The sequence below is a fragment of the Alexandromys fortis genome, unplaced genomic scaffold (genome assembly GCF_014885135.2).
Source record: "Alexandromys fortis isolate MF-2015 unplaced genomic scaffold, M_Fortis_MF-2015_v1.1 scaffold_195, whole genome shotgun sequence".
Lineage (NCBI taxonomy): Eukaryota > Metazoa > Chordata > Mammalia > Rodentia > Cricetidae > Alexandromys > Alexandromys fortis.
In genome coordinates, this window is record NW_026068105.1 from 126,261 (window position 1) to 152,587 (window position 26,327).

The 26,327-nt window shown below is 40.7% G+C and overlaps 1 protein-coding gene across 2 annotated transcripts in view; it reads left to right on the top strand.

The window, feature by feature from the left end:
* Nucleotides 1–26,327, top strand: part of Rnf128 (ring finger protein 128) — a 105,264-nt gene that overhangs the window by 23,112 nt on the left and 55,825 nt on the right. Inside the window, exon 1 of one of the 2 annotated variants that reach the window (XM_050124022.1) lies at nt 21,645–22,254. The exons of the other annotated variant lie outside the window; for it this stretch is intronic. Within the exon in view, the coding sequence (XP_049979979.1) occupies nt 21,780–22,254 (475 nt within the window). The 5' untranslated portion in view covers nt 21,645–21,779. Of the gene's footprint in view, nt 1–21,644; nt 22,255–26,327 lie in introns of those variants that run through there. 2 annotated transcript variants of the gene reach the window in all.

Below are 26,327 nucleotides of genomic sequence, written 5' to 3' on the forward strand. Positions count from 1 at the left end.
GGCGGGGAGGAGGCAGAAATCTTTAATAAATAAATAAATAAAAAACAAAGACAAAAAAAAAAAAAAAGAAATGGGCCTTGGAGTGCTCCCATCTGGGGAGGAGGGTGTGGCAGTGGAAATAGATCTTATTTAAGTTTATTCTACAGTGCTCCTTATAGCTTCAGAAGAGGCAAATTCTCTCTATCAATAGCTTAAGGCACTCAGGCGGTATCTTTTTAATAACACAGCATTTTTATTAATTCTTTGAGAATCCCATACAACAGATTTTGATCACAATCACTGCTTACTCATCCTCACAACCCCCCACCCATGCACTCTGTCCTCCCTGCTCCTTCCATTTCGCTTTTTTTTTTTTTTAAGAAGCCTTTATCTCACAGGAAATGTCCTAGTCCTCTAACTCTTAAAATGTCTTCGCCGTCTCTTCCGGGATCTTCTCGCCTCAGGTGAAGGGTTGTGTTTTAAATGTCTTAAATTTCTTTTTTGAAACTAGTTAGGGAAACCAGATTTACTCACACCACGAGGATATGTGAGTTCAGGCTAGGGGTTATTTGTCGCATGTTGCAGCTCCAGAGGCATTCCCTTTCTCAAGGCACTGTACAACGGGATGACGCAGCAGATTTTTTAGACTTTGTTTTGTTCTGATCTTAGAAAGAGAGGCCCGGCAGTGAGCATGCTGAACATTTTTTGGCCAGTGCGAACACTTTCATCATTACCTCAAGTGTATTTCAGTGGGAACTTACCACACTGGCATCTGAAGTGAAATTCCCACTGTCTTCTGACACCATATGGCAACTCCCTCAAGTAAGAGAACACCAAGAAGAAAAACAAAAAAGAAAAAAAAAAAGGAAAAGGAACATCAAGATCCTCAATTAGGCAAGGTCAGCCAAACTATCTAATTGCTTGTTTTAAAGCCAATCATTTAAAGATGTGAATTATTTCCCAGAGAGTGAATAGAATCTCTTATGGCTACATGCCCATGGGATTAAGGTGCCATATGAAACATAAGTGTGCTAAATGAGCCCTTTATTTTGTATGTGGCCAGGCCTCTGGCAGTGTTTAGATCTCTGACTAGCTGCAGTCACTCCTAGGACTTTAGAGTTGTGTCTCACAGGCTTGAGGACAAGGCCTGTGTAGGATAGAAGATGAAATGATAGTTAACAGCCATTTCAATGCCAATTCCAAGTATCTCTTTGGCTGTGTATTTTTTCGCATCATCTGTAATCACTGCTTCCTATATACTGGTACTTACGATTGAAATTTGATCCGATTCTTTTTTCTTAGTGTGCTGCATGCAGCGTGCGGGCGTGTGCGTGCCTCTGTGTGTGTGTGTGTGTGTGTGTGTGTGTGTGTGTGTCTGTGTGTCTGTGTGTCTGTGTCTGTGTGTGTGTCTGTGTGTGTGTGCGTGCAGACAGGCGTGCACTCTTACATACTCATGCTTGAGTCACAGCACATGGAGTGCAGGTCAGAGGACAACTTTCCGGCGTTGCTTGCCTCCTTCCACGGTATGAGTCAGTCCTAGGGATCAAACTCAGGTCATCAGACTTGGTGGCAACCGCCTTTATCTGCTAAGCCATCTCCCAGGCCCCTTGCTCACTTTTTTTAAGGAATAAATAAACAGTGGTTTTAAAGAAACTACACCTTGATTTACATAGAAAATAAAATTAAATTCACAAAACAAAAAGCTGATTTAGAAACGGAGGAAAAACCCGGGAAGGTAAAGTTGTTTATAATTTAAGAGTACCATTCTCCTAAGAGAAAACCCATCAGAACTTTGATGAACAATCACTCCTTTAAGCATGAATACATTCTAGTCTTAAACAACCCTTGATACGTTCCAGGGAATCAGAAAGTTGCTTAAGGTAAGAAACAGCTTTGCTTGCATTTCCTTCATGTTGTTCTGCCTCCATTTCGAAGCTTACTTATTTTCCTTCCACAGCCTTCCCGATCTTGCCCTTCCTCCCTGTTCTGTTCTAATAGCCCTTTTCTGCCCTTATCATCATGCATATTTACCTTCTACAAAGTAAGACAGACTAGGTGAGCAAAGCAACCTAGTGTTCCCTGTTAACCAGTTCTTTCAGTGTTATGTAAATGAGCCTGGTGCTTGACTATTTCCGAATACCTAGGCCATATCTAGGCCTTCCTCCAAAAATACTTTCTATGCTTGAAACAATTATTTCCACTTGCAAGTGCTGGGCCTGTGCTTTTCAGTCATATCGAATAAAGTTTATGTTTTAAAATGTGGATTTAAGGGTGGAGGATGTAGCTCAGGGGTGGAGGATTTGCCTAGCACACAGGCACTGGGTCTGAGCTCAAGCACCACATAACACACAGTGGGAGATCTATAGACTCCCACTGAAAGAGGGTTTAAGTTAGTTCACTGGTTAAGCTCATTCTATTAACTAGAAGGAGAGAACCCACTCCCACCAATGGTCTTCCGACCTCCACACATATGCCCTGGAATTCACACATACATACACACATACACAGACAGGCACGTGTGCACGCACACACTGAAAATAAATAAATGTAATAAAAATAAGACATTTATAGATTAAAACAGAATAGGTCCTAGGCAGAATAGGTCGTTGGAGGTGTATACATAGGCCCTATGAAAATCTTTGTAGAGTTGAAGTATTCTCAACAGTATAAGTACATGGAGTCATTTTTTTTAAAATAAACTAATTATGATCCAGAATATTATGGAGCTAAGTTGATCATTAGAAGATGTTGTCGTAATACAAAAATTCTGTCTCTGTGTCTGGTATATAAACACAAGCCTCCCTCCACCATGGCTACTGAGTGATTGCAATGTGATTAATATAAATAAATGCTGCCTTTTAGCTTAGTTTATTTATCTAGCTCAGTGATGTCATTGGCTGCCGTATTCAAGAAAGCAGAAGTTGCGGAGTGGGATTGTTAGCATATTTTCAGTCAACAAGCTTAAAGAGATCCACAAAGCTACTGGACATTGTGTAAAAACCTATGTGGGGTTCATTTACTCTGTGCATAAGTCTCATCGAATGTCCAGAGGTAAGTTTGTTCTCAATAGAGTTAAGAACATCCATAGCAGAAGTACAGGTTACCTGTTTGGGTTCTGCTTTCCCCAAGAACAAGGTTAAAACTGGAAACGTAGTAATTTTCATTGTTTTGTATTCGCTCTGTGATAGGAAAGCATTCAAGGTCCTCACCTAAAAATAACGATAGTAATACCTGAAATTAAGTTCAAATAAGATGCTTTGGTGGTAGCATGCACCACCACCTTCATTTTTTTGAGAGAATTGCAGATTTCTGTGCAATTTTCGGAAGTAGAGAGGTCCCCTAAGTTCTCCCTTGCATAACTCAAATGCAGTGTCCTAAGCAGGAAATTGGCAGTGACACCAGCAATGCACCTTACTTGGATTTCTCTAGTTTTACATGCACTCGTTTGGATGGACCATGAAATGTTATCAGCTATGGAGGTTCATGTGATCACCAGCACAGACGAGATACAGGGCGATCTCACTGTCACAAGGCTTCCTTGTGTAATACTTTTCTAGCCGCATGTCCTTCTACTTCACAACCACTAACAGCGGGGAAACCACTTTTGGTGGTGTCTGAGTAAACGAATTTCTTCTCCACTAGTATGCCCTTAACATTTCAAAGATATATAGAATATGAGAATGGTGGCACACACCTGTAACCTCAGCTCTGGAGGCTGAGGTAGGAGGATCACTTCTTAAAGGCCACCCTGCCTCACAAATGAAGTTCTATAGACAGAACCGTTGTATGTAACCTTTGGGGACCACCTTTTTGCACTTAAAACAGCTATCTGGAGATTCATCCAGATTGCTGTATATAATTAACAGACCCTTCCTTTTTTCATTGCTGAATGACACTCCATAGTATCTTGATTTGCTTTACCCTTTTACTTTTTGTAAGATAACTAAGCTGTTTCCAGAATTTGGGGATTGTATAGAAGGAACTGTGAAAATTGGAGGAAAAGACAGGAAAGTACAATGGAGGAATACGAACAAAGAACAGTGCTGCAAATATATAAAATATGAATAAAATAAGAAATGAAAGTTTATGGATGTTTTTGGTAACTTGAGTCATGTATCTGAGATGAAGGTCCAAGACGAAAACTGATGAGTCATAGGTTCATGTCACGATGAGTTTAATAAGAAAGTCAGACTAACTCTTACACTAGATGCGCCACTTTACACCCCCAACGCAAATGTTGGTGTCTTCCAGTCTCAGCACATCCTCACCATTAATTGTTGTTACTACTTTGTTGTTTTTGTTGTTATTTATTTTGTCTCAAATTAAGGGGTTTAACAATATTTTGTTTTATGTGTATGTGTGGTGTCTGTGTGTATGGATGAACACCACATGTGAGCAGGAGCCCCATGGAGGTCAGAAGGGAATGTTGGATCCCTTTGAACTAGAGTTAGAGGCACTTGTGAGCTGCCATGTGAGTACTGGGGACCACACTTAGGTCTTCGGAGGGAGCAGCAAGAGCGATAACCTGCTGAGTCATCTCTGCAGCCCCACATTGTGGTTTTACTTGGCATTTTCCTACTGGCTAACCATATTGGACAGCTTTCCATGTGCTCGTTGGACACCAGCACGTTCTCCTTGGTGAAATACCTGTTCAAGAGTAATCTGAAAAGGCATCCAAAACAGGAATGGATTCTTGGTATGTAAGGGATTTGGGTTATATCTATGGAGAACGTGTTCTTACTAAGGAAAGGAATGCTGTTCAACTGGGATTTCTACACTGAGATGTTGACCCTTACCCCAGTGAAGATGTTTCTACAGAGGACTAAAAAGCAGAGTTCAGGAACAATGCTTGGTCTTCTGATAGTGCGATGGGAAAGATACCTGAGAACACAGTGAATGCAGAGAACTAACTTTGGGCAACTGTTGAATTCTCTCCTTCTACAGATACATTTTCTAGCATGTACCTGTAGGACAGTGAGATATTAGTGGGGGAACTTGTTGCATGCATCTTTGTATCATCCCCAGAAACTACAGTGGGACTTTGCAGACATTGGAAGCTTTCAAGAAAAGTAGCGAGGATGTAATGAAATAAATGCATCAACATTTTGTTGGGAGCGCAAATGAAAGGAAAGTTGTATGCTGTGGCTCTCTCTATATGCGTATATATACTACATATATTATAAACTATATATACATATATATGTGTGTGTAGTTTGTCACATTTTTCAAGATTCAGCACTGTACACTCCCCAGCATAGAGAGAAGACTACCTCAGCTCAGGTAGGATGGCTGAATTCCTTAGATTCAAAACTGTGACCCTCTTCAACAAAAGAGCGTGCATCAATACTCGTTAGTGGCTTTCTACTTCTTAATGAATTAAGATTACTCCCAAACATGTTATTTAAGGTCAGCAAAACCCTAACCTCCCCTTTCCCCATCTTACCTCCCACCATAACCGTGGTTCTCAGCCTGTGGGTCACAACCCCTTTGTCAAACCTTTAACTCCAAAAATATTTACATTATGATTCATAACAGTAGCAAAATTACAGCTGCGACATAGCAATGATAGAATGTTCTGGTTGGGTCAGCACAGCATGAGCAACTGTACTAAAGGGCGCAGCATTAGGAAGGGTGAGAACCAGAACCAGGGTACTATGCTTTCTCCTGCGTTCTAGCGGGAACTCTGAGCTTTTGTTCCTGTTGTACGTTTTACTAAAATCCCCCCTCTTCCCTTGCAGTTTGTGCCTCTGAAAACATTGCCAGCCCCTAGGGCCCTGCTCAAATGCTACTTTCTCCATGAAACATCCCTTAATTCCTTGAGTCAGAAGCAAGCATTCCTGCATCTATACTCAAGTAGGACTTTGTACTCCCTCACAGCGCTCATCTCTCTGACCATTCTTTTGTTTAAATGCCATGCCAACGCAAAAAACCACAAACCAGTCCCAAATGCAAAAAAAAATGCATTTTGCTAAGTGAAAGAAGTCAGACACACAAAAGACTGAATGATTTCATTTATATGACATTCTAGAAAAGACAAAACTATAGGGAAAGAAAATCGAATAGTGGCTGCCAGTAATTAGGAGTAGGAGGAGGGCTGGACTCTAAAGGCATAGCACAAGGGAATTGGAGGAGTGAAGAAACTGCTTTAGATCTTGATTGTGGTCCCCATTAAGTGTCTGCGTATGTTTGTCAAAAGTTATGAACCTTAAGAGTGTGCTTCATTTTAAGGAAACTATATTTTAACAGCAACAGTGGAAGGCTCAAAGCAATTGAACAGCGAACTAGGCAAAGCATCCTTTAGTTGCTGTTATTCATTTCTTTATCTGGCATACATATTCTGATACACTGGATACAACCTAGAGACACATGGCCTCCTTCTCAAAGAACCATTGTTAGTATTCAGGCATCCATTCTGGCCCGACCTTGGGGACTATGTCCTCAACTGTAGCCACTAAGAACACTTTCTGTGCACATTCACTATACTCCCCCTTTAAAGGGCCCTGCCCACCTCCCATCTCTCCCTCAATCTCTGTATGTCTCTCTCTCTCCCCCTCTCTTCTCTGCTCTCTTCTGCCACTCTTGTGCCCAGAGGCCTATCTCTCCTCTCCCCTCCCTGCTTTTCCCATTCACTTCCCCACCCCAATAAAAACCTTTCGACTGAATTCTGTTGTATAACAGCTTTCTCTCGCACACTGTTTTGTTTTTATTTTTAATTACAGCATTGATTCCCTGACCAAGAATCGAACCCAGGCCGCAGCAGTGTGAGTGCTGAATCCTAACTAAACCAATGTAGTAATTAAAAAAAAAAAAAAAAGCTTGCTTGTTTTTTGCTTGCTCCAGGCGACCTAGCAGGACTTGTAGCGAGAAAATTCTGTTGAAGAGAAAGCTAAATGGCCAAAAGTAATATAATTCCACTCTCCTCTCCAGGATACTACTCTGAAGCCAGTATCTATTGCCTCTGCCTTCAAAGTTGAATTTTCCCGTTACATGTCACGGGTATGGTCTCTTGAAAGCGTTGATATAAATTAGCCTGTTTCCTTGAACGTGTGTATTGCAAAGTTTTCATTCTGTCTTGAATCTAACCCAATAAAAGGCCTGCAGTGAGAGGAACAAAGAGCTGGGTCCAAAACACTATGCATGGCCCAAACGTGTGGTTGTGGCAGCTCTCTAAATACTTCAGTTGTCATCAAAGAAAATAAGATGTTTAATGATGGTAAACTTAAAGAGACACTTCTTCAAACAAAAACAGCTCCATGCTTTCAATTTCTGCCTTTTTTTTTCTCCCTATGTAAAGCAAACATTGCTGAGCCACTTCACTGCCTCTGGTTAAAAGGCTCCGTGTGGCTCCAGAGTTGACAGCGGTACAGAATATTAAGCAGTGGCTGGTTCCTGAGTTTGAATTAATTTGCTGTAAAGATCCTAAAATATTGTGATTCTTCCTATTAGCACTCAAGGCTGCACAGAGATGGTAGTTCAAAACACATACCCGCCCAAATCATCGGGGGAAAGAGGATCTTATGGATGCCAGGGTGAGCTGTGCTTCAGTCCATCTGGGTGTGTTTTCCTTATGATGTTCCTGTTTCTAATTTTCCCTGTTAGTGAAATATAGGAAAGACCCCCATATTTTACAGGAAAATTCCTAAATTCTACCCTGCCTACTCTGCGGTGAGATCAAAACTGAAACACTTGTGAGGCCAGATTTCTGCAACCCTTTGGTTGAAAGTTTGCTTGTCCCTTGCCACTTTTCCTGGTACCAGCAGAACTGTAGCATTTGCTTCATTTGGAGACGACAGAACTTAATTACTGTGTGACTCGAGAGTGGCACGCTAGTCAATGGCAGTCGTCTGGTCTGTGTTCTTGCACCTGGTCACTTATTGCCAGATACTTGTTTACTCCAGGTTATTGATCAATTTGGAGCCCCGGGCAGCTGCAGCTAATCCTAATGCATATAGTTGGCAGCTGTGAAGTTGTGACTTTGCCCCTTGCAATACGAATTTGCCTTTGCCCACACCCACAGAGACTTTAGCTTCTAAAGGTCAAGTTTTAGCTTCAGTGGGTGATTGTCATCACATGCTGTGCAAACACACAAAGAAAGATGTTAGTTTTTGAAGTTTCTATTTTCCCCCAATATGGCTATGCATTTAAGGTTTTGTTTCATTTTATTTTCACATTTCTTAAAATATTCTTTCATGCCTATAATGTCTTTGGACCAGTATAACTCTCAATTATATCCTAAATACATATTCAATTTTCAATATTTCCCCATACCCTCATTCTTTCCCCCTAAACATTATGTGCTTGCTCTCTCTTAATAACCACTGATTCCATGTGTTTATGCTGTTATGACTTATGACTCCGTTATGACTTATGACTCCATTATGACTGCCTATACGTGCACAGATGTGGGATCATCACTGGAGCGTGCTCCCCTAAAGAAAAATGACTTTTAGAATCTTGCCATGCCATCTTCTATAATGTTCCCTTAGCTTTAGATGTAGGGTTTTGCTGTAGATGTATTGGCTGGGGATAGACACTCCACAGTCAGTTCTCTGCATTTTGACCATTTGTGGACTTCTCTGATAATCTCTATCTGCTGAAGAAAAAAAAATGTTTTTGATGAAAGAGAGAGCTAAAGTTATCTGTGGGTATTTATAATGCAATTGGGAATTATACTGGTTTAGGAATGTGACAATAGTAGGTTCTCCAAGCACGAGCAAGGAACTCAGGACCGCGAGGGGTGCACCCACATACTGAGACAATGGGGATGTTCTATCGGGAACTCACCAAGGCCAGCTGGCCTGGGTCTGAAAAAGCCTGGGTTAAAACCGGTCTCACTGAACATCGGACAATGAGGACTACTGAGACCTCAAGAACAATGGCAATGGGTTTTTGATCCTACTGCACGTATTGGCTTCGTGGGAGCCTAGGCAGTCTGGATGCTCACCTTACTAGACCTGGATGGAGGAGGGTGGTCCTTGGACTTCCCACAGGGCAGAGAACCCTGATTGCTCTTTGGGCTGACGAGGGAGGGGGACTTTACTTGGGGAGGGGGAGGGAAAGGGGAGGCGGCGGTGGGGAAGAGACAGAAATCTTTAATAAATAAAAAAAAATAATTACAGTTAAAAAAAAAACAAAACAAAAAAAGAAGCAGACTTTAAAACAATAAAAAAAAATTAGTAGGTTCTCCATTAGGATTCATGGCCTCCATTGACACGTGTAACTGGTTAGGGTTACAATAACAGGCATGAATCCCCTCTCACAGAGTGGGTCTTAAGTCCAATTAGATGGTTGTTGGTTACCCCCAAGATGTACATACCACTATTGTCCCTTTGAGAATATCTTGCCGTGCAGGTCATTGCTATGGTTTATAGAATTTACAAGTGGGTAAGACTTTCAATTACTTCTCTCCCGTGGCAACTTACATAGCAACTTCAGTTACTCTGAGGCTTAGTTCTAGGGTAAAAGGTTTCCAGGTAAGTTCCAGCTTGATTCCTCCAAGTCCTGTGTCTGAAAGACGTGGGTCTTCAGCAAGGAACTGAAGTTGTACTATCTTGTAGTAGAACTTGAAGGTCCTACCTACCTTCTTCTCACTGCAAGATAGTGTCTTTTATATACAATAGGGAGCTGCACTCATAAAATCTTAACAGTGTGATCACCTAAACAAGAACTGTGTAATAGTTGACATGCAAATGTAGATGATAGAAATCTCACAAGGCCCCATATCCAGGTAAAGTTCTACAGGCGATAATTAACGACTACTATGAGCGGGAGATTCAGCCTTACCCAAGGACAAGCCTCCTTATAGGCGATCCAGTCTCAAGTGGTCATCACCAAACACTTATTCTACATACAAGCAACACTACATGGAATCAGCAGACTCTTTTAATGTATAATAATAATAATTAAAAATAGTAATAATAAAAGTTATGAAGTGGGGTGAAAATGGAAGGAGTTGGAGATGGATCAATTGCCAAGAGCTCCTCTGATATGGATGGGACTTCGTGGGCCCCTCCCCATCCATGCTGGGGTTTAGGCTGGCTTGATCTTGTGCAAGTGTTGTGTATACAGTTCCAGCTCCTTTGAGTTTGTGTGTGTAGCTGTGCTGTCGTGTCCAGAAAATGCTGTTTTTCTATAGGCACCTACTTCCTGTGGCTCTTAAAGTTTTTCTGCCCTCTCTTCAGTAATGACCCCTGACACTTGAGGGAGCATTTTACTTTTGGTAAATAATAACTATATAGATTTATGGAGTACTATAAGATGTTTGTTTCAATACCTACAGATTATAAAATAATCAAATTATGCTAGTCACCATACAGATTTTGTCATGGTTATCACATCTTTATGATGAGAATATTTAAAATCTATACCTTTACCTATTTTGAAAGGTATGATACACATTATTATTAGGTATAGTTACGATAGTCACAAGGTATCTAATAGATCACTAGAAACTATTCGCCTTAACTGAAACTTTGTACCTTGTACAAACATGTCTCTTGCCCTTTCCTCACCACTCTAACCCCAGCTTCTTATAGTCATCATCATACTCCTCTCTACTTCTATCACTTTGGCTTTTTGGATTTGAATTATTAGTCGGATCATTCAGTAATTGTCCCTTTATGTTGACTGTATTTCAATTACCATAATGACTCCTAGGCTTATTTGTGTAGTTCAAAATGATAGAATCATCTATTTCTTTATTTTAAAGGATGGATAATATTTCATAGTGTATGTGGGCCCATTTTCTTTATCCAACCATCCACTGATAGCTGCTTCAGTGGTTTCCGTATTTCACTTATTGTGGGGAGTGCTGCAATGAACATGGGAGTGTAACCATCCCTTCAACATGTATTTCATGCTCTTTGGCTATATGCCCAGTAGTAAAATTTCTGGATCTTAATGTAGTTCTATTTTTAGGTTTTGGGGGCACTTCCATTCTGCTTTGCATACTGCAGCGCTGATTTACATCCTTCCCAACAGTGTGCGTAGGTTCTCTTTCTCAGCAACTTTGCCTACATTTGTCGTTTACAGTTTTCATAGTAGTCAGTCTAACAGGTATGAAATGTAGTTTCTGATTTGCAATTGTCTATTGATTAGAGGTTTTGAGCATTTCCTGTTTGTCTTCTTTTTGAGAAATATCTGTTCACTTTTATTACTGGGTAATTTATTTTCTTGTTGAATTCTCTTCATATTTTGAATATTAGCCCCTGATTCAAGTTATGACTTCCAAATATTTTATTCCACTCTTTATCCCAAGCAAGCTTACTCCAAACCTCATCCCCCTTTTTTTTTTGAGACAGTGTCTCACATATCCCAGACTGACCTTGAACTGACTATGTAGCCAAGGATGACTTTGAACTCCTGAACTTCTTGTCACAACCTCCAAAAAGTTGAACTTGCAAGTGCAAACTGAGCTTCATCTCTAGCCCTTCCGCTTTGTTCTTTTTGCTAAAAACTGCTTTGATCATTTGAGAGTCTTTGTACTTCCATACAAATGTTAGAGTTGTTCTTTTTATTTTGTTTTTTTTTCTAAGTTCTGTGACTAATGGCATTGGAATTTTTATAGGGGAAGCACTAGATTAGATTTGTAGACCAATTTCAGCACTGCAGATATTTTAACTATTAATTCTTTCTTTTCATGAACTCAGAGTGCCTTTCCATTTATGTACACTGTCTCCTTGTTCTCTCATCCCAGTTTTATATCTTTTGCTGTCAAGATATGCAGCCTCTTTGGCCAAAATCCCTCCTCTTCTACTTCTTCTTGAGGTAATTATAAGTAGGAAAAAGTTCTCAATATCTTTTTTAGAGAGTGTTTTGATAAATCTGATTGTTTTCAGTTGATTTTCTACCCTGTAACCTTACTGAATATGTTTATCAGTCCCAACAACTGCTTCCTGGAAGATTTGTGGTTTTATGTATATAACAAGTTGTCACAAAAAGAGGCCAATGCAAAAGTTCAAATTAGCTTATAGCTACCCCATAGCTCCTAGTGGTCATTGCTACCAAACCATTAATAAGGATTCATTTCCTTTCAACAATATCTGATTACTTTTTTTCTGTTTTTTAGAGCTCTGTAAGTTCTCTCACATATAAGAGTTTTTATAATATAACAATTTTCTTGAGTCAAAGAAAAATAGGTCATTTATCATAGAACTTCCTATCATGTTATCATGTTTACTTCTTCCTTCATTACCATTTGAATGGCTTTTGTTTGGTCAGGACTTTTACTGCTATGTTGAGCAGAAGTAATAAGGATGGGTGAGCATCCTTGACTTGTTCCTGATCTTAGAGGACAAGCTTCCAACTTTTCACTACTCGGGGTGAAGTTAACTGAGAGCTTGTTATCTAGTGAGTATTGTTTCTAAAGAATATTTTTGTGGTCCCAGAGATTAAACCCAGGAGCTCTACTTCTCAACCTGGATGCTGATACTTGAATTGCTTTTTTAGAATCATTGGTTTTTGTAGGAAACAGCAAATGTTGTTAAAACTGAAAAGAAATCCAGTTCTGTTTGTAGGTTAAAGGATGTATTGTCCAGGTGCATTTTAAAATTTCTTAACTTGTGCCTAAGTTACTGAATTAGTACCAGGTCCATATTTACCTCTCTATATACCCTTCAATGAATATCTCTTCTATTATGTGTCTTACACAGTGAGAATACCATAGATAATTGTTAAGTTGTACAGGCATATGCCACACAATGACATTTTGGTCAATGATAGAGCACATGTATGATGGTTGTCCCATAGTTTAAAATGGAGCTGAAAAACCCCTGTCATCTAATGGATGCATAGCTGAAGAAGAGGAAAAAGAAGTATGGGGGGGGGGAAGAAAACCTGATTAAAAAATTAGCAGAACATGTTGCAGATATCTTATAACTCCTTTAAAAGTTTGAAAACATATGAACTCAAATGGCTAACAGGCTGTATTTATGAATATATATGCATCTACAGATACATATATGCATGCAATAAGAATTAATGACAAAAGAAGCCATGGATTTGAAGGCAACCAATGCAAGAAGGGGTATATGGAAGAGTTTGAAGTTAGGAAAGGGAAGGTAAACACAATGTAATTAGATTATCAAATGTAAAAGAAACAATTTTAAAAAATAGAAGTATTTGTGAAGTATTATTTTCTTTAAGGCAATTCTATGATTTTTTTTTTCTTTTTTTATTGAAAGAAAAAAATTTCTGCCTCCTGCCAGCCTCCCATATCCTCCCCCTCCTCCCAAAAAGTCAACCTGGACATATTTCTGGGATAAAGAGTAACACACTCAAGAAAATACAGTCTTTCTCCAGGAAGAATGCCAGAAAATCTTGTTATCAAAGAGGTTGACAGTCCCATTCCTATTACTGCCTTGAAGACTTTCAGTGGGGCCAGACAGGGAAGTGAGAGAGAGGGATTTTGATGACCCTGACCTTCTGTAAGCCTAGAATAGTGTGTGCATTTGTGTCTTTATTTCCAACAAAAGGAGTTTTAAAAGTGGAAATAATAATATAATAACAAGTGGAAAGGCATACAAAATAAAGATATATAAAAAGAATACTGTTCACAGTGGCGGTACACGCATGACGTCTTGGCACTTGGGAGGCTAAGGCAGGGGCACTGAAGGACATTAGAGAAAAGCTTGTGTTACACGGGGAGTTCCATGCCAGGCTCTCCAACACAGCAAGAGTTCGTTTCCAAGAAGGAAAGAAGAGAGAGATAGAGACAGAGAGAAGAAAAAAGGAAAGAAGGGCCACGGTAAAATGTGTTTGTATTTTAATTATTGCAAAAATTAAAATATGAATGTTAATAAAGAAAAAGATGAAACAAAGGATTATTTATTTATTAAACAAACAGTGCACGCACACACACACACACACACACACACACACATNATATTTGTTACAAAGGAAAAATGGAGAGCAAAATCTCTCTGTCCTCTTAAAGGCTTCTTTGCTGGTGAGCATTTTCCCAAGAACAAATAGTCTTTTATATGAATGCTCTCCAAACGCTCCTGAGCAAAGTGGCCAGCATCTGGATACCAACAATACAGTCTCTGACTGCATACTGCAGGTTTTCTAACCTGAATTTGTGATCTGCCCTCGGAGTCTTTTAATTTCTCAGAACAGAAGGCTCTTTGGGAGAAATAATGGAGGTGGCAGAACAACACTGGAACCAATCTAGTAGAAGACTAAGTCACTATTGAAGGAAGAAAAATACTTTTATAAACTTAGTGTAGCCTAAGCATACAGTGTTTATAAAGCCTTTAGTTATGTAAGGTCACATCCTAGGCCTTGATAGTCACTCACTAGGTACTGGCTCACACAAAGCAACAATCAGACCTGTAAGTTTCCTTCAGGGTAAATGCTGTACATAGTTATACCATTTTAAAATACTTTATACGAAATTTTCATGTCCCTAGGTGTTTTTCTGTGCACAGGTGTTTCTTACTCTTCTATAATGGCCCTCCACAAGCATTAAAGTAATGTGCTATTCAGGTTTATAGCCTAGGAACAGCAGGCTGTATCATACGTGTGTAGCGAGCTACTCAATTGAGGTTTGTGGAAGTATATGATGTGATGTTCCCAAAATGATGAACTATCCCAATTGTGACCTTCTCAGTATGTATTCCTATAGTGAAGCTGAATTTAACTGTACTGTCAAATTTTTTTAGATTGTAATGTAATGGATTATTAATTGGTTCAAAACAACTCTATTCAATTTATCATTGATATCCTTACCAAAAGGTTGAAAAAGAAGTAGGCTTTCCGGTGTTACATAACCAGTCAACTTCAAAGTTAAAAATAAGGGTAAGGATCGGCATGAGTTCTATGGATCGAGATTACAAAGTGGCATATTGAGACTTGATGACTGGTCTGGAGATAAACTTCAAATATATGGTCATTTTGTAGCACAACCTACTTAGAAACTCTTTCTTTCCCTTTTTCCCTGTTTTTTTTTTTACTTCTTTTAATAAAACACACACATACACATTTTGTGGTCACAGATTTAATTCCTTTAGAATCTTCATTTCTCTAGAAACTTGAAAAGGAAAGATCTGTAGGGCTTCTCAAGTAGTCTCGTCAGATAGCACAGTGAAGAAGAAAGACCACACATCTCCATGCTCCTTTTAGACCCTTTTCTGCCCGCTCAAACCTTGCCTTGAGCTCTTCTCCACAGACGGGAAGCAACGCAACTCCTCAGCAATCTGCGATCCTCTTAACTACCGCCCTAAATTCACTATATGTAATTTGATCCCCTGATGAAAATCAAGCAGAAGCTATTAGCTCATGTTCTCTGTGATATCCTCCAACAAAATATTCTTCCTGTGCAAGTTTTTCTCACCAAGTGTAAAACACTCACTATAAGTGTGTGTTGAGATATTCATTTCTACACGTACATGTGAGGGAGCTTGTACAGTCAAGGAAGTAGATCTTCATAGATAATAAGAAGCGTTTGATGGCCATCTCCAGTAACAGTATAGGATGCTAAGAACAAATTCACCAAAGGGCCTTGATGTACCACTGAGAAGCCCCAGAAACCACAAGACAATGGGGACTGTGAGAATGTGTCTAATCATCAAACGCTCTTTTCACTTTGTAATGGTATCATGGCTATATATACAGAGCGGTAGTGCATCAGAGGGAAACAGATAGAAAATTGGGAGCCAGGAAAATTCTCATGAGAATTCCAACAGCAAGATACTCCATCATTTTTACAACTCATGGTCCTCATTTGAATTACAATGGGGATTTTATTAGTACTGTCTGTTGTAAAAAAAAAAATGTTTAAAAAAGCCTGAGGATATAATTAATTCTTGCTAAGTGCCTGGTACATAGTAGGTTCTCAGTAAATAGAAAGCATTTGTGCTTTTGTTTTTTCCATGTAGTGATATATAAGGTGGAAAGAGGAAAAAAAATGGGAAAAGTGTGGTTTTATACCTGGACTTGGAGTCAAATTCCAACTCTGCCATTGGTAACCATAGGTGATATCATCGAGTGCCTAGACCTGGACCTGTTTCTTCTTTTGTGAAGATACGGTATATTATCCCTATAAAGCTACCTGGACCATAGAAGGTTCTCGTTTAACTATTAACAATGGACAGAAGGAGGCTGTCCTTAGTTTTACGTGCAGCGTACAACTATGGCTAAGCCCCTCCCTGAAGTTTTATCCTTTCTTTGGCTTTAGGCCAGTGTGGGCTAACTGAATCATGCTTGCATTTGCAAGTGATGATATGCTATCTGGAAAGATGAAGTAGCCTTATGTGTTGGCATTTTGTTTCCCTTTGTTCAGCTCTTCTTTCTACACCCCCACCATTTTCATCGTCCTACCCATATATAGCAGCTGCCAGGCCTCTCTCTGGAGCCCGGACACCGCGCATGCTCTCCAGCTGTAGACCACCACCATCGCTGAGATGGAAGACACTAGTTATTCCAGGCTGTGTTTTGTCATTTATTTAATGGTAAGAGGTCAGATGCAATGCCTCATCTTTTTGCAGATGTATTTTAGGCTGCACACTATCGTTCATCTCGACGCCTTTGCAGATAGTCCGTGTGATAGGAAACGTAATCTGCCACATTGGCGCCACACCGTTGCTCCTGCAGGATGCTGTTCTGCTTTATCAGTTCCTCATCAGATAGCGCCTGCTCAGGGCTGTTTCATCTGCGGCTGCTGATAGAAACGTATGGCAGGGTTCATCTTTGTAGGATTTGAATAATACAAAAAGGCTCTTGGCTCTCGACTATTATTCCCTCCCTCAATGGTGGCAGTGCTTGAAATGCAAATGAGAAACATTCCTTAAACTTTCTTTAGCATAAAAAAGTTACAGTGTGCATGCCACTCTACCGAGGAATGGATGGTGTGAGTCATTATCATCTATTAATACTTATAGTCAGAACGGCATTGGAATTCTGCTTCTGTTTAACTGCTTTAGGCCTGCTGCGAATTCTGAGCCTGTTTCCTGCTCTATTAAAAAAAAAAAGATAAAAAAAAAGATTGGGATAATAATAGATGGAGATAAATATGTAAAACACCTGGTAAATATTCAAAGAACAGTAGTTGAGTAAGTGTTATTAGCCTTAAGGAAAGTAGCAATCTGAGAGAATATTTTTAGGATTAATCAACTCAATTGTCAGGAATCAGGTGGGGTCTGGTCCAGGGCCATTTGGGAGAGCAAAGGCCCTAAATGAATAGGGATATGGCCAAGGATACTATGGAGACACTGAGGACCCCAAATCCTAAGAAAAGAGTCGGGGAGGGGGAGGTAGAGAATTGAGCTACATTAATGGGAATGGGAACTTTCCAACAGAAAACAGGTAGCCTTCCTCAGCAGGTGATGCTCTGTGAAGGAGTGAGAGCTGATGCCAGGAGTACTGAAGCAGAAATGTATGCTAGCATTTCTAGCCAGGCTCCTGACACGGGTGATGCTCCTCATCAGCAGTAGACATAACGCTTAGTAGTAAGCAACTGTTGTAGTGTGAAAATATTCCACAGGAAGACATGGGGATAAGGTAGGGACAGTCAGCAAGTTACTCATCATGGAAAGACGTTTGACGCAATTAGGTTCGGCAATCTGGTTCTCAGCTTTGAAAGCTTTGAAATTTAACTGGTATTATAACCAGAGTCTGGGCTCCTGGGGACTGACTCACAGTTAACCAAATTCACAGGAGACCAATATGCAAGTCAGAATGCCAATTGATTAATTTATAATGAGAAGGGTAACTTCCAAATGGACCTGATACTAGTGTTTGCTGATGAGTGCATTATCTCCCTGTAGGCATATTTACAGGAGAAGCTAAATGATAATAAGAAGGTTGCTTGGTGAGTATGGACTCAGAGCCAGGGGATGCTTAATGGTTCACGTCATCAAGCCGTGGTAGCCTGATGTCTCCATTTCATAACTGAATCAGACCGCCAAAAGAAATCTGATGACAGTAGCCTCCTAACTAGTCTGTTACTAGTCTTGTCTTCATAACAATCCGGGAGAATTTTTAAACTAAGATCTGTTATATTATTCTTATGTTCCACTAGCTTCAATATAAACCCACAACTTAGGGGATGGCTTAAAGGGTTTAATGGTTAAGAGCACTGGCTGCTCTTTCAGAGGACCTAGGTTCACTTCCCAGCACCCTTGTGGCAGCTCACAACTACCTGTAACTCCAGTTCCAAAGGATTTAAGACCATTTTCTAATCTTCATTAGCACCAGGCTATGATACACATACATACATGCAGGCAAAACAAACATTCACATTAAGAAAAATTAAAATTCACAATTTAAACTCATTAATTACAAAAAGTGCAAAAAATACACAGACAAGAAAAATAATTTAACACCTATACGCCCACGATTTAGCAACAGTTTGTCAAATTTGCTTCGTGTGAGTTCATAGGGGATATGCATGCTGATTCTGCACATTTTAAACTTTTCATGTCCCACACACTTGACTAATTCCATTTTCCTTATCTCGCCTTTGGTAGCTTATATCTGAATGTTATTCTCCTGATAATTCTCTGCTATTCTCATATACGGATACTTGTGCCTGAATGTCATCCTCACCCTCTTTGTTTAAGGAACACCTAAGCTTTACTAGATCATACTGTTCATTATTACATATGATTTTTATCTGCCTATCTTTCTGACTCGCCTGCTAAACCCTGATGCCATTTAGAGCAAGAATGTTCCCTTTATGCCTCTGCCTTCTCAGTTTCTTACATTTAGTAAGTGTTCAGTAATAAGAAAAGCCAATGACCTAGTACATCCTTCTACCTGGTTATATTACACACAGTTTGAAATTAACACATCTGAAGGGAACCTCTCTTTCTTATCAACTGTTCACAGTTTAAGGCGTTTTCCTGTACTGCCTGACTGGATGAATCCAGTCTTTGGAAAGGAAGACCTCAACCCTATTCCTCCCCTCTGTTCCATCCCTCAAAATGAGTGCTATGGATTTGGCCTTCACAGTGAATCCCCATTCTGCCCACATCTCTTGTCTACTGTCCTGGCTACCTTCATTTCCCACTTGGAGTACTGCCAAAAATCTACCTCAGCTCCCCGCTACTACTCTTGTTCCTTCCAATCTATTATCTACAGAGAAGCCATAATGATCGCTAAATTGCATATCTGATATTACTCTCTGTTTAAATCCTGATTATATTACTTTTTTGGATCAAATCCAGACACTCCCTAGCTTTACTCCAAACAATCTGAAGGTCTGGCCTTCAATTTTATCTTTTTTTTTATTACTTACTTTTTTCAGTGTTGGGGATGGACCCAGAACATCCCATATGTTAGTCAAGTTTTCTACCACTGAATTTCATTCTCAGACTTCTAATTTTCTCTCGTATGACCTTCCATTTAACACTCTAGGTTTCAACCATTTTGCACTTAGAAGGCCTGCTGTAAGTGCGGGTTTCCAGCACTTCTATTTCAGGTCACCATGCCTTCTCTTGTGTTGCTCTTTGCCTAGAAAGACTCATTAATTCTCTTGAGCTCAGCACAGTTATATACTTTCCATGATTTCCTAATCTAGGTTAGGGAGCTTTTCTCTATTACCCACTATTGGCCTGTGTAGACCTTTATTATAGAGACAGTACTATAGGCATACGTTACTCAGCATATAATGATTGTTTATTACTCTTCAAAGTTAATTTCATGAGCTTTTTAAAGCATAATTGATATTTTATTAGACTTAAATTGAATTCATAGCACATAATAGATGTGAGATAAATATTTAAATATGAATAAATGGAAAATATGAATTAACATCTCTCCATATTTAGTTTTGTAGATACTTTACAAAATATCACCTTTCTTTTGAACACATTCTCTTCAAAGAACAATGTGGTTGATTTTCATTCAAGTAATATTGCTTAATTATATTTTGAGTGTTCTTTATTAACAAACTCAGATAATTTCTGGAATTATACTGTTTCATATAAATGATACTACTCTGCTTTTTGTTTGGCTATTTTAAATCTCAAAGATTAGTAGCATTGCTATCTGGGGGAGTATTTTTCTATGGTTCCCATACTTACTCCAAGCAGCTCCTACAGTTCCTTTTAACACTCAAGGTTCATGTTACCCAGAATACTCACTTGCATTTGAGATGGTGTTCAATAGAAGGTGCCAATTTTCCTCTAGGTTTCTCTGAGGCCCTGAGGATATCAAGAAGAGAATAAAGCCATGCTTAACCTTGGAAAATACTATAAATTAAAATGCTGGGCCTCAGATTTGGAGAAGAGAGGGTTTAGGAGTGATATGCTAGAAATTAGACTGAACGAAGAAGATAGATAGCTAAGCCTCAACTCGTAAACATTATTGTCTCTGATTATTATTGCAAGGCAACAACCTCAATATTATAGAGATCCTGGGCCCCTAAACTTGCCCAGTAATAATATTTAACATACTTTTCATGCTCTGCTAAGCAGGGTCCTAAGTGATTTATAGGAAGACTTTCAATCATTTGAACAAGTCCATGAGGCCATCACTATTATTCCCATTACAACTTAGGGAGAAACTGAGACATAGAGAAGGAAATTCCAGAGATTCAAAGTTATTAAGAAGATGGGCCTGGTAGCACATGTCTACTGTAATGTCAACTAGGCAAGAGAACTGCCTCAGCTTTGAACCTGGCCTGCTCTATTTAGTCCTAGGCTGATCAGGGCTACATAGAGAGACACTATCATAATATCAAAATCATAAATTAATTCTGAACTGTCTGTCACCAGGTATATTAATTCAGCTTATTACCACGCACAATTTTTGAGAATCCACACATAAGTGTAGTCATTGCTAGCGTTGATAGAAATGTATGCTGGAACAGGAATAAATCATATCCAGAGAATTGTCTAGGTGGGTCAGCCTCATTCTACTTGCTGTCAAGAGAAGAAATGTAATCCAGTTAAGATCACAAATTATGCTGGAGTATCAGTTAGGTCAAACCTGCTTTGTGGAAGGTGAAAAACAAGGCTTGACTTGGAGATGTAAAGACAGTGGTTCTGTTTTGACTATACAGACTGTTTGCAAGTGGCATCTGGTGCAGTGTGTTAGACTGGGGTAATTGTGGGAAAGGCACTCTCACTCAGCTAGTGCTTGCTGAGATCAGGTAAAGAAAAATGTACCATTTGTGGCCACTAAGAAAATAATTAAATAAAGGGAGTAATGAGGACGCCTTTTGCTTGTCCTTCCTGTAGAAACCAAGAAACAGCTAAGCCCAGCACTATCCACCTATTCAGAACTTGCACCCTTTGGACCTGCAGCTTTTCAGAAGTACTTTCCCAGTCTCCTACCTAATAGCCCAAACTCCCCTTCAGGCGACTGAGAGGGAACAAGGCATTCCAGCCTTTCAAAGGGGACTCTTATCCGAATCAGAACTGAAAGCTCATAATTGGCGCATTCTCCAGCTTCTTGCCCTCACATTCTTTCCAAAGACGACCCGACACACCTGACTGCCCAACCTCAAGAGTCTCTCCTGTAACGCTTTCCCACCCTGTGACCCTTTTAAGAGGCGGATCCCGCAGTGTCCTTTCCTCTCCCTCTCTTTCTCTCCCTCGCTCTCCCAGCCACCTCTACCCCCAGCCGGCTGGGCGGAGCTTCGCGCTAGCGTCCCAGAGCCCTACGCTTGCTCGGCAGTCGCGAGCCAGCATCTCTAGCGCTTTGAGGCTGGGAGCTGGGTCTGCAGTAGCCCGGCCGCCACCGCTGCGTGCCCGCCGGCAGCAGGCGACCTCGCTGGCCGCAGAACCGGCTGCTGGCCGCAGGCTCCCCACCGGGTTCGCACCTAGCCCCGGGTCAGGGTCTCCCGCTGAGAGCGCACTATGGGGACCCAGGTCGACAGCCTCAGCGGAGGTTGCGGAGCTGCCAGGCTGCTGGCTTGGGGCTTCCTTCTGGCTCTGAGTCCGCACGCACCCGCTTCCCGGGGTGCCGAAGCTGTGTGGACCGCGTACCTCAACGTGTCCTGGCGGGTTCCGCACACCGGAGTGAACCGCACGGTGTGGGAGCTGAGTGAGGAGGGCGTGTATGGCCAGGACTCGCCGCTGGAGCCCGTCTCCGGGGTCCTGGTACCGCCCGACGGGCCCGGGGCGCTCAACGCCTGTAACCCGCACACCAATTTCACCGTGCCCACGATTTGGGGAAGTACGGCGCAAGTGTCTTGGTTGGCCCTCATCCAACGCGGCGGAGGTTGCACCTTCGCGGACAAGATCCATCTGGCTTCGGAGAGAGGGGCTTCTGGAGCCGTCATCTTTAACTTCCCTGGGACCCGCAATGAGGTCATCCCCATGTCTCACCCTGGTGAGTGCAGCTACTAATTTTCACCTCTTCAAACCTCTTCCTTTGACAGTTTCCCCAGTTTCCCTCACTGCTCCCCTTGCCTCCCCCAATCCCCTTGTGGGAAAGAAAGCGGCTGCCCTTTTTGCCCCTACTTAGTAGAGCAGGGTCCTCCCGAGATTCGCCAGGTATGGGGGTTGGGTGCAAAAAATTCCTTTAGAATTTAATTTGCCTCTGGTGGAAAAGGGTAAGACAAACGGGGGGGGGGGGGAGACACCGAGGCTAGCACAGCTGGGGCTTTTGCGTCTTTTCCTGGTGTTTCACGAGGGTGCTTTGCCTAGGATTAAGGGTGTGGGAGGAGTGGACATTGGCTTTTAAACTATGAGGACAGAACATCGCCTGGGAATCTCTTTGCAGTATAAAAACGGATTTTTTTTTCCCTGTCTCTGGTTTCTCTTCACGTTTCCTATGTATCAAGTACGAGATTATGTTACAGTACTCGGTTAACCTCATTGCAATTTTTGTGGAAACTTTAGCTTTGGAGTTCTCTGCCCAGTGGTCTTGGATCCTGAGCACTTCTTGTTATCAGTGCTTTTGTTTGCCTCTTGACAAATCTGATTTAGGTTCTTGAGTTCCAAAGCAGGTGATTAGTGTCACTGAAAAAATAAAGGCCCAGACTTTGTAAAAGTAGTCCAGGTACTTCTGAAATGTGTGGGCATGGCGGGGGTGACTATTTTACCCCCTTCTAGAAACCCCCTTTTGTGATTTGTGATCCCTAGGCCCCGAAGGACAAAGAAAAAAAGAGCCAGGGTGAAAAAAAAAGAAAGAAAGAAAAGACAAGTAACAGTGTTTCCTGGCTGTTAAGAGCTGGGCCTAAAGTCAGACCTTGACTCAAATTTCTGCTCCAGCTCTTACTAGTCCTGTGACCTTGGGCAACTTGTCTTAACTCCAGTCTCCATTCCCTCCTCAGTCAAACCAGGCACCAGATAAGAAGCCGATTATCCACATGTTTGCCTCTAGGGTAAAATGAAATGAAACCTTCAAGCATCTAGGACAGTGCTACTAAAGGTTAGCAGATTGGGAGAATTCTTTGGGAGTTCCTGAAGAAAAGAATTTAGTTATTGAACTGCATGAGAATTTGCCTTTTGCTTATGATAGTACCACTGGCCCTGCCTGGAGAGCACTTGCGTGGAGTGGAGTGGAGGTGGTGTAGAATTGGAAACAGCACTGGACCGGAACTCAGGCGACCTGAGTTCCTCTAAGCCCCTTTGCTTGGCTCAGCTTTGTGACCTTGTGCGAGGAATGGTAGTGTAGGTATAGGGGGTGGGCCCCGAGCTGGCAGAGTGTGCCCGAGATACAGCGGAGACGAGAGAACACTATGGTCTGGATCAGCTCTGAAATGCTGCAGTTCTTAGATTTAGTATATTGATTAAGAGAGCAAACTGCAGCCTTCCTAGATGATGATACATTGATTAGAATGCAATTGCCTTTTAAAGGCTACTAAAGTTGAGTAATGAAGCTTAGGAAAATTTAAAAGTCTTTATTTGGCTATCTGATTTTACAAGGATTTGTCTTAGTCTTCTCCAAATGAGATTCATTTGCATGAGTGATTTCCAGTTGAATAATATGTTTTATTTTAAAGGTTCCTTGTTAAACTACTTAACTCCTGTTAAGGATATTTATCTGGTAGTTTTAGGAGACAAATTACCTTTTATTGAGCTCCTACTATGTGCTAGACTTTCGACATAGGCATTATTATTTATTGACAGGCCCCATGGTGTAGGAGGAAAAACAGAGATTGTAATCAAGATTGGCAATCCAATTATGGATTTAATACACAAAAGCTTTGTGACCTTGGACAGATAATTTAACCTTACTGAGTCTTGATTTCCCCATCTATAAAATGGAGGTGATATTTGTGGAGATGCTTGCTAAGGATAATAGATAAGCCGGGTAGCAGATGACGAAGAGCCATAAATGTTAGTTGTATAATAGATTAGTGATAAGAGGAAGCAAACAGTGAATGCACAAATGTAATGTTATTCAGTTACCAGTGTGAAGACATGGATAGCCTAAAAATCTGATTAGGTCTATTGTGCTTCAGGAACTCAAATAGGAATAATGAAAGTTAGAAGTGTAAGGTAAGATTCGGATACTTTGGAAGGTTTTTATTACCCAGATCGATGGGAGAACAGATACCCCTGTTACGCTAACTACCCTGACTATCCAAAAAGCTTTTGAGGCATAAAATGACATCTCTCTCTTAAACTTCTAGAGAAAGTGCTTTGCAGCACAGGGAGAAGCCTCTGTGCTCAGATTTGCTCGTGAGTATTCGGAGAGTACTATGCTATTTGCCCTTCTCTCTCCTGAGAACAAATCTAGGGCTTTCTTTTAAACATCTGGCTTAAAAAACGGCTTGTATCCTAGTGGGGGATAGGTAGGACTGAGGTTTCAGTTTTAAGTCCTTGTGGATTACACAGGGGCCACCAAAAGTGGAAAAGCCATGGCTGTCTCCTTTGTTTACAAACTCTGTCTTCACAGACTCTCCCGGGGGCCACACTGGAATTATTTGCCCTTTGAATTTGTACAGAATTTCTATGCTCTCCCCTGTCATAACCATAAAATGTTAAACATGCATTGCTTCAAGGAACTGAATGAAATAAGTGCTTTAAAACCAGGGCTTTTGTTTTTGTTTTCTTGTTTGTTTTGGAGGCAAGATCTCACTGTATAAGCCCAGGGTGGCTACTCACCCTGTAACCCAAGGAGTTCAGGCTGGTGTTGAAAACTCATGATCCTCCTGCTTCAGCCACCCAAGTGCTGGGATTACAGGCCAGTGCCATTTATTTATTTATTTATTTATTTACTCCACTCATTCATTTATTCATTCCTTCAGTCATTCATTTTGAGAAAAATTTTACAATATATGAGCAATCAATTAAGAAAATGAAGCTATTTTTTAAATATATTTCAAAATTTCATTAAAAAGGTGATCTACTATTAGCTGGGCATGGTGGTTTAGGCCTTTCATCCCAGAGGTCCGTGGATCTCTGATCTCTGAGTTCAAGGCCAGTCAGGGCTGTGTACAGAAAACCTGCCTCGAAAAACAAACAAACAAATGAACAAACCCACCAAAGGTCTACTATCAACCCGTGCAATTTATGTTTGTATTCTATTTCGGTTACAAACTATAGAGAAAACCCCACTCATCCAGATACCGTCATTGCAAAGGCTACATGTAGCTTGCTGTGGAATGCCTGCGTATATATTTCAACTAAATCGATCCAGAAACCTAGATAAAAATTCTGAGGAGAATTTGATAGCAAAGTTTAATTATTCAGAGTCACTTCAAATATGAAAATCAGATGAGAGGCAGCCAAAATGTAGAGTAAGCCCTGAAGCCATCTAAAATGTAGATGGATTTTTCACGCTGAAGAATGGCATGGCTTACTGTTCTTTCGCAGATCAAGCAGATGGGCCTAAGCCTTGCCTGCTGTCTAATTGAGCACAGCCTACGGGTTGAAGTGATCTGTGTACTTGCTTGTACAATTTTCCTTGCGTCAATATGGGCAGGCATGGATTTATTGAAGGGCCCGTGCAGAGCTACACGTAACCTTCATAGTCTGGGACACGTTTATAGGGACTTGAAACATATGCAAGGAGGTGACAGGAGAAGCGTTGTTCCCGAGGGCTTTATTTAAAAAAGAAAATAATGAACTAAACAGTGCAAGTTAATGATTCGGTGCTCTTTCATCAAACAGTTTGGTATAGAAGTTGCTTGTCTGCTTTGTTGGATGAGAACGTAGTGCAGTAGTTAAGAGGAGGGGCGCCTGCCACTTGCTATTTCTGATCTCTAGGGCAGTTATTTTAATTCTTAGTTCTCTCTTCTATATGATAGAGATAAAGCATTTTTAAAACCCCCCTGAGGTTGCTGGGATTGAATGAGATAGTGCTGATGGCATGTCTTTTTTCATCCCAGTAGGCTAGTTAAATGCATTTTATAAAACAAAACTTGAGTCCTATGTTTAGAGAGCGAAATTTGAAAATGAGCCGCCTTCAGTACTTCAAAGTCCACATAACTCAAAATCTTAACTTAAACC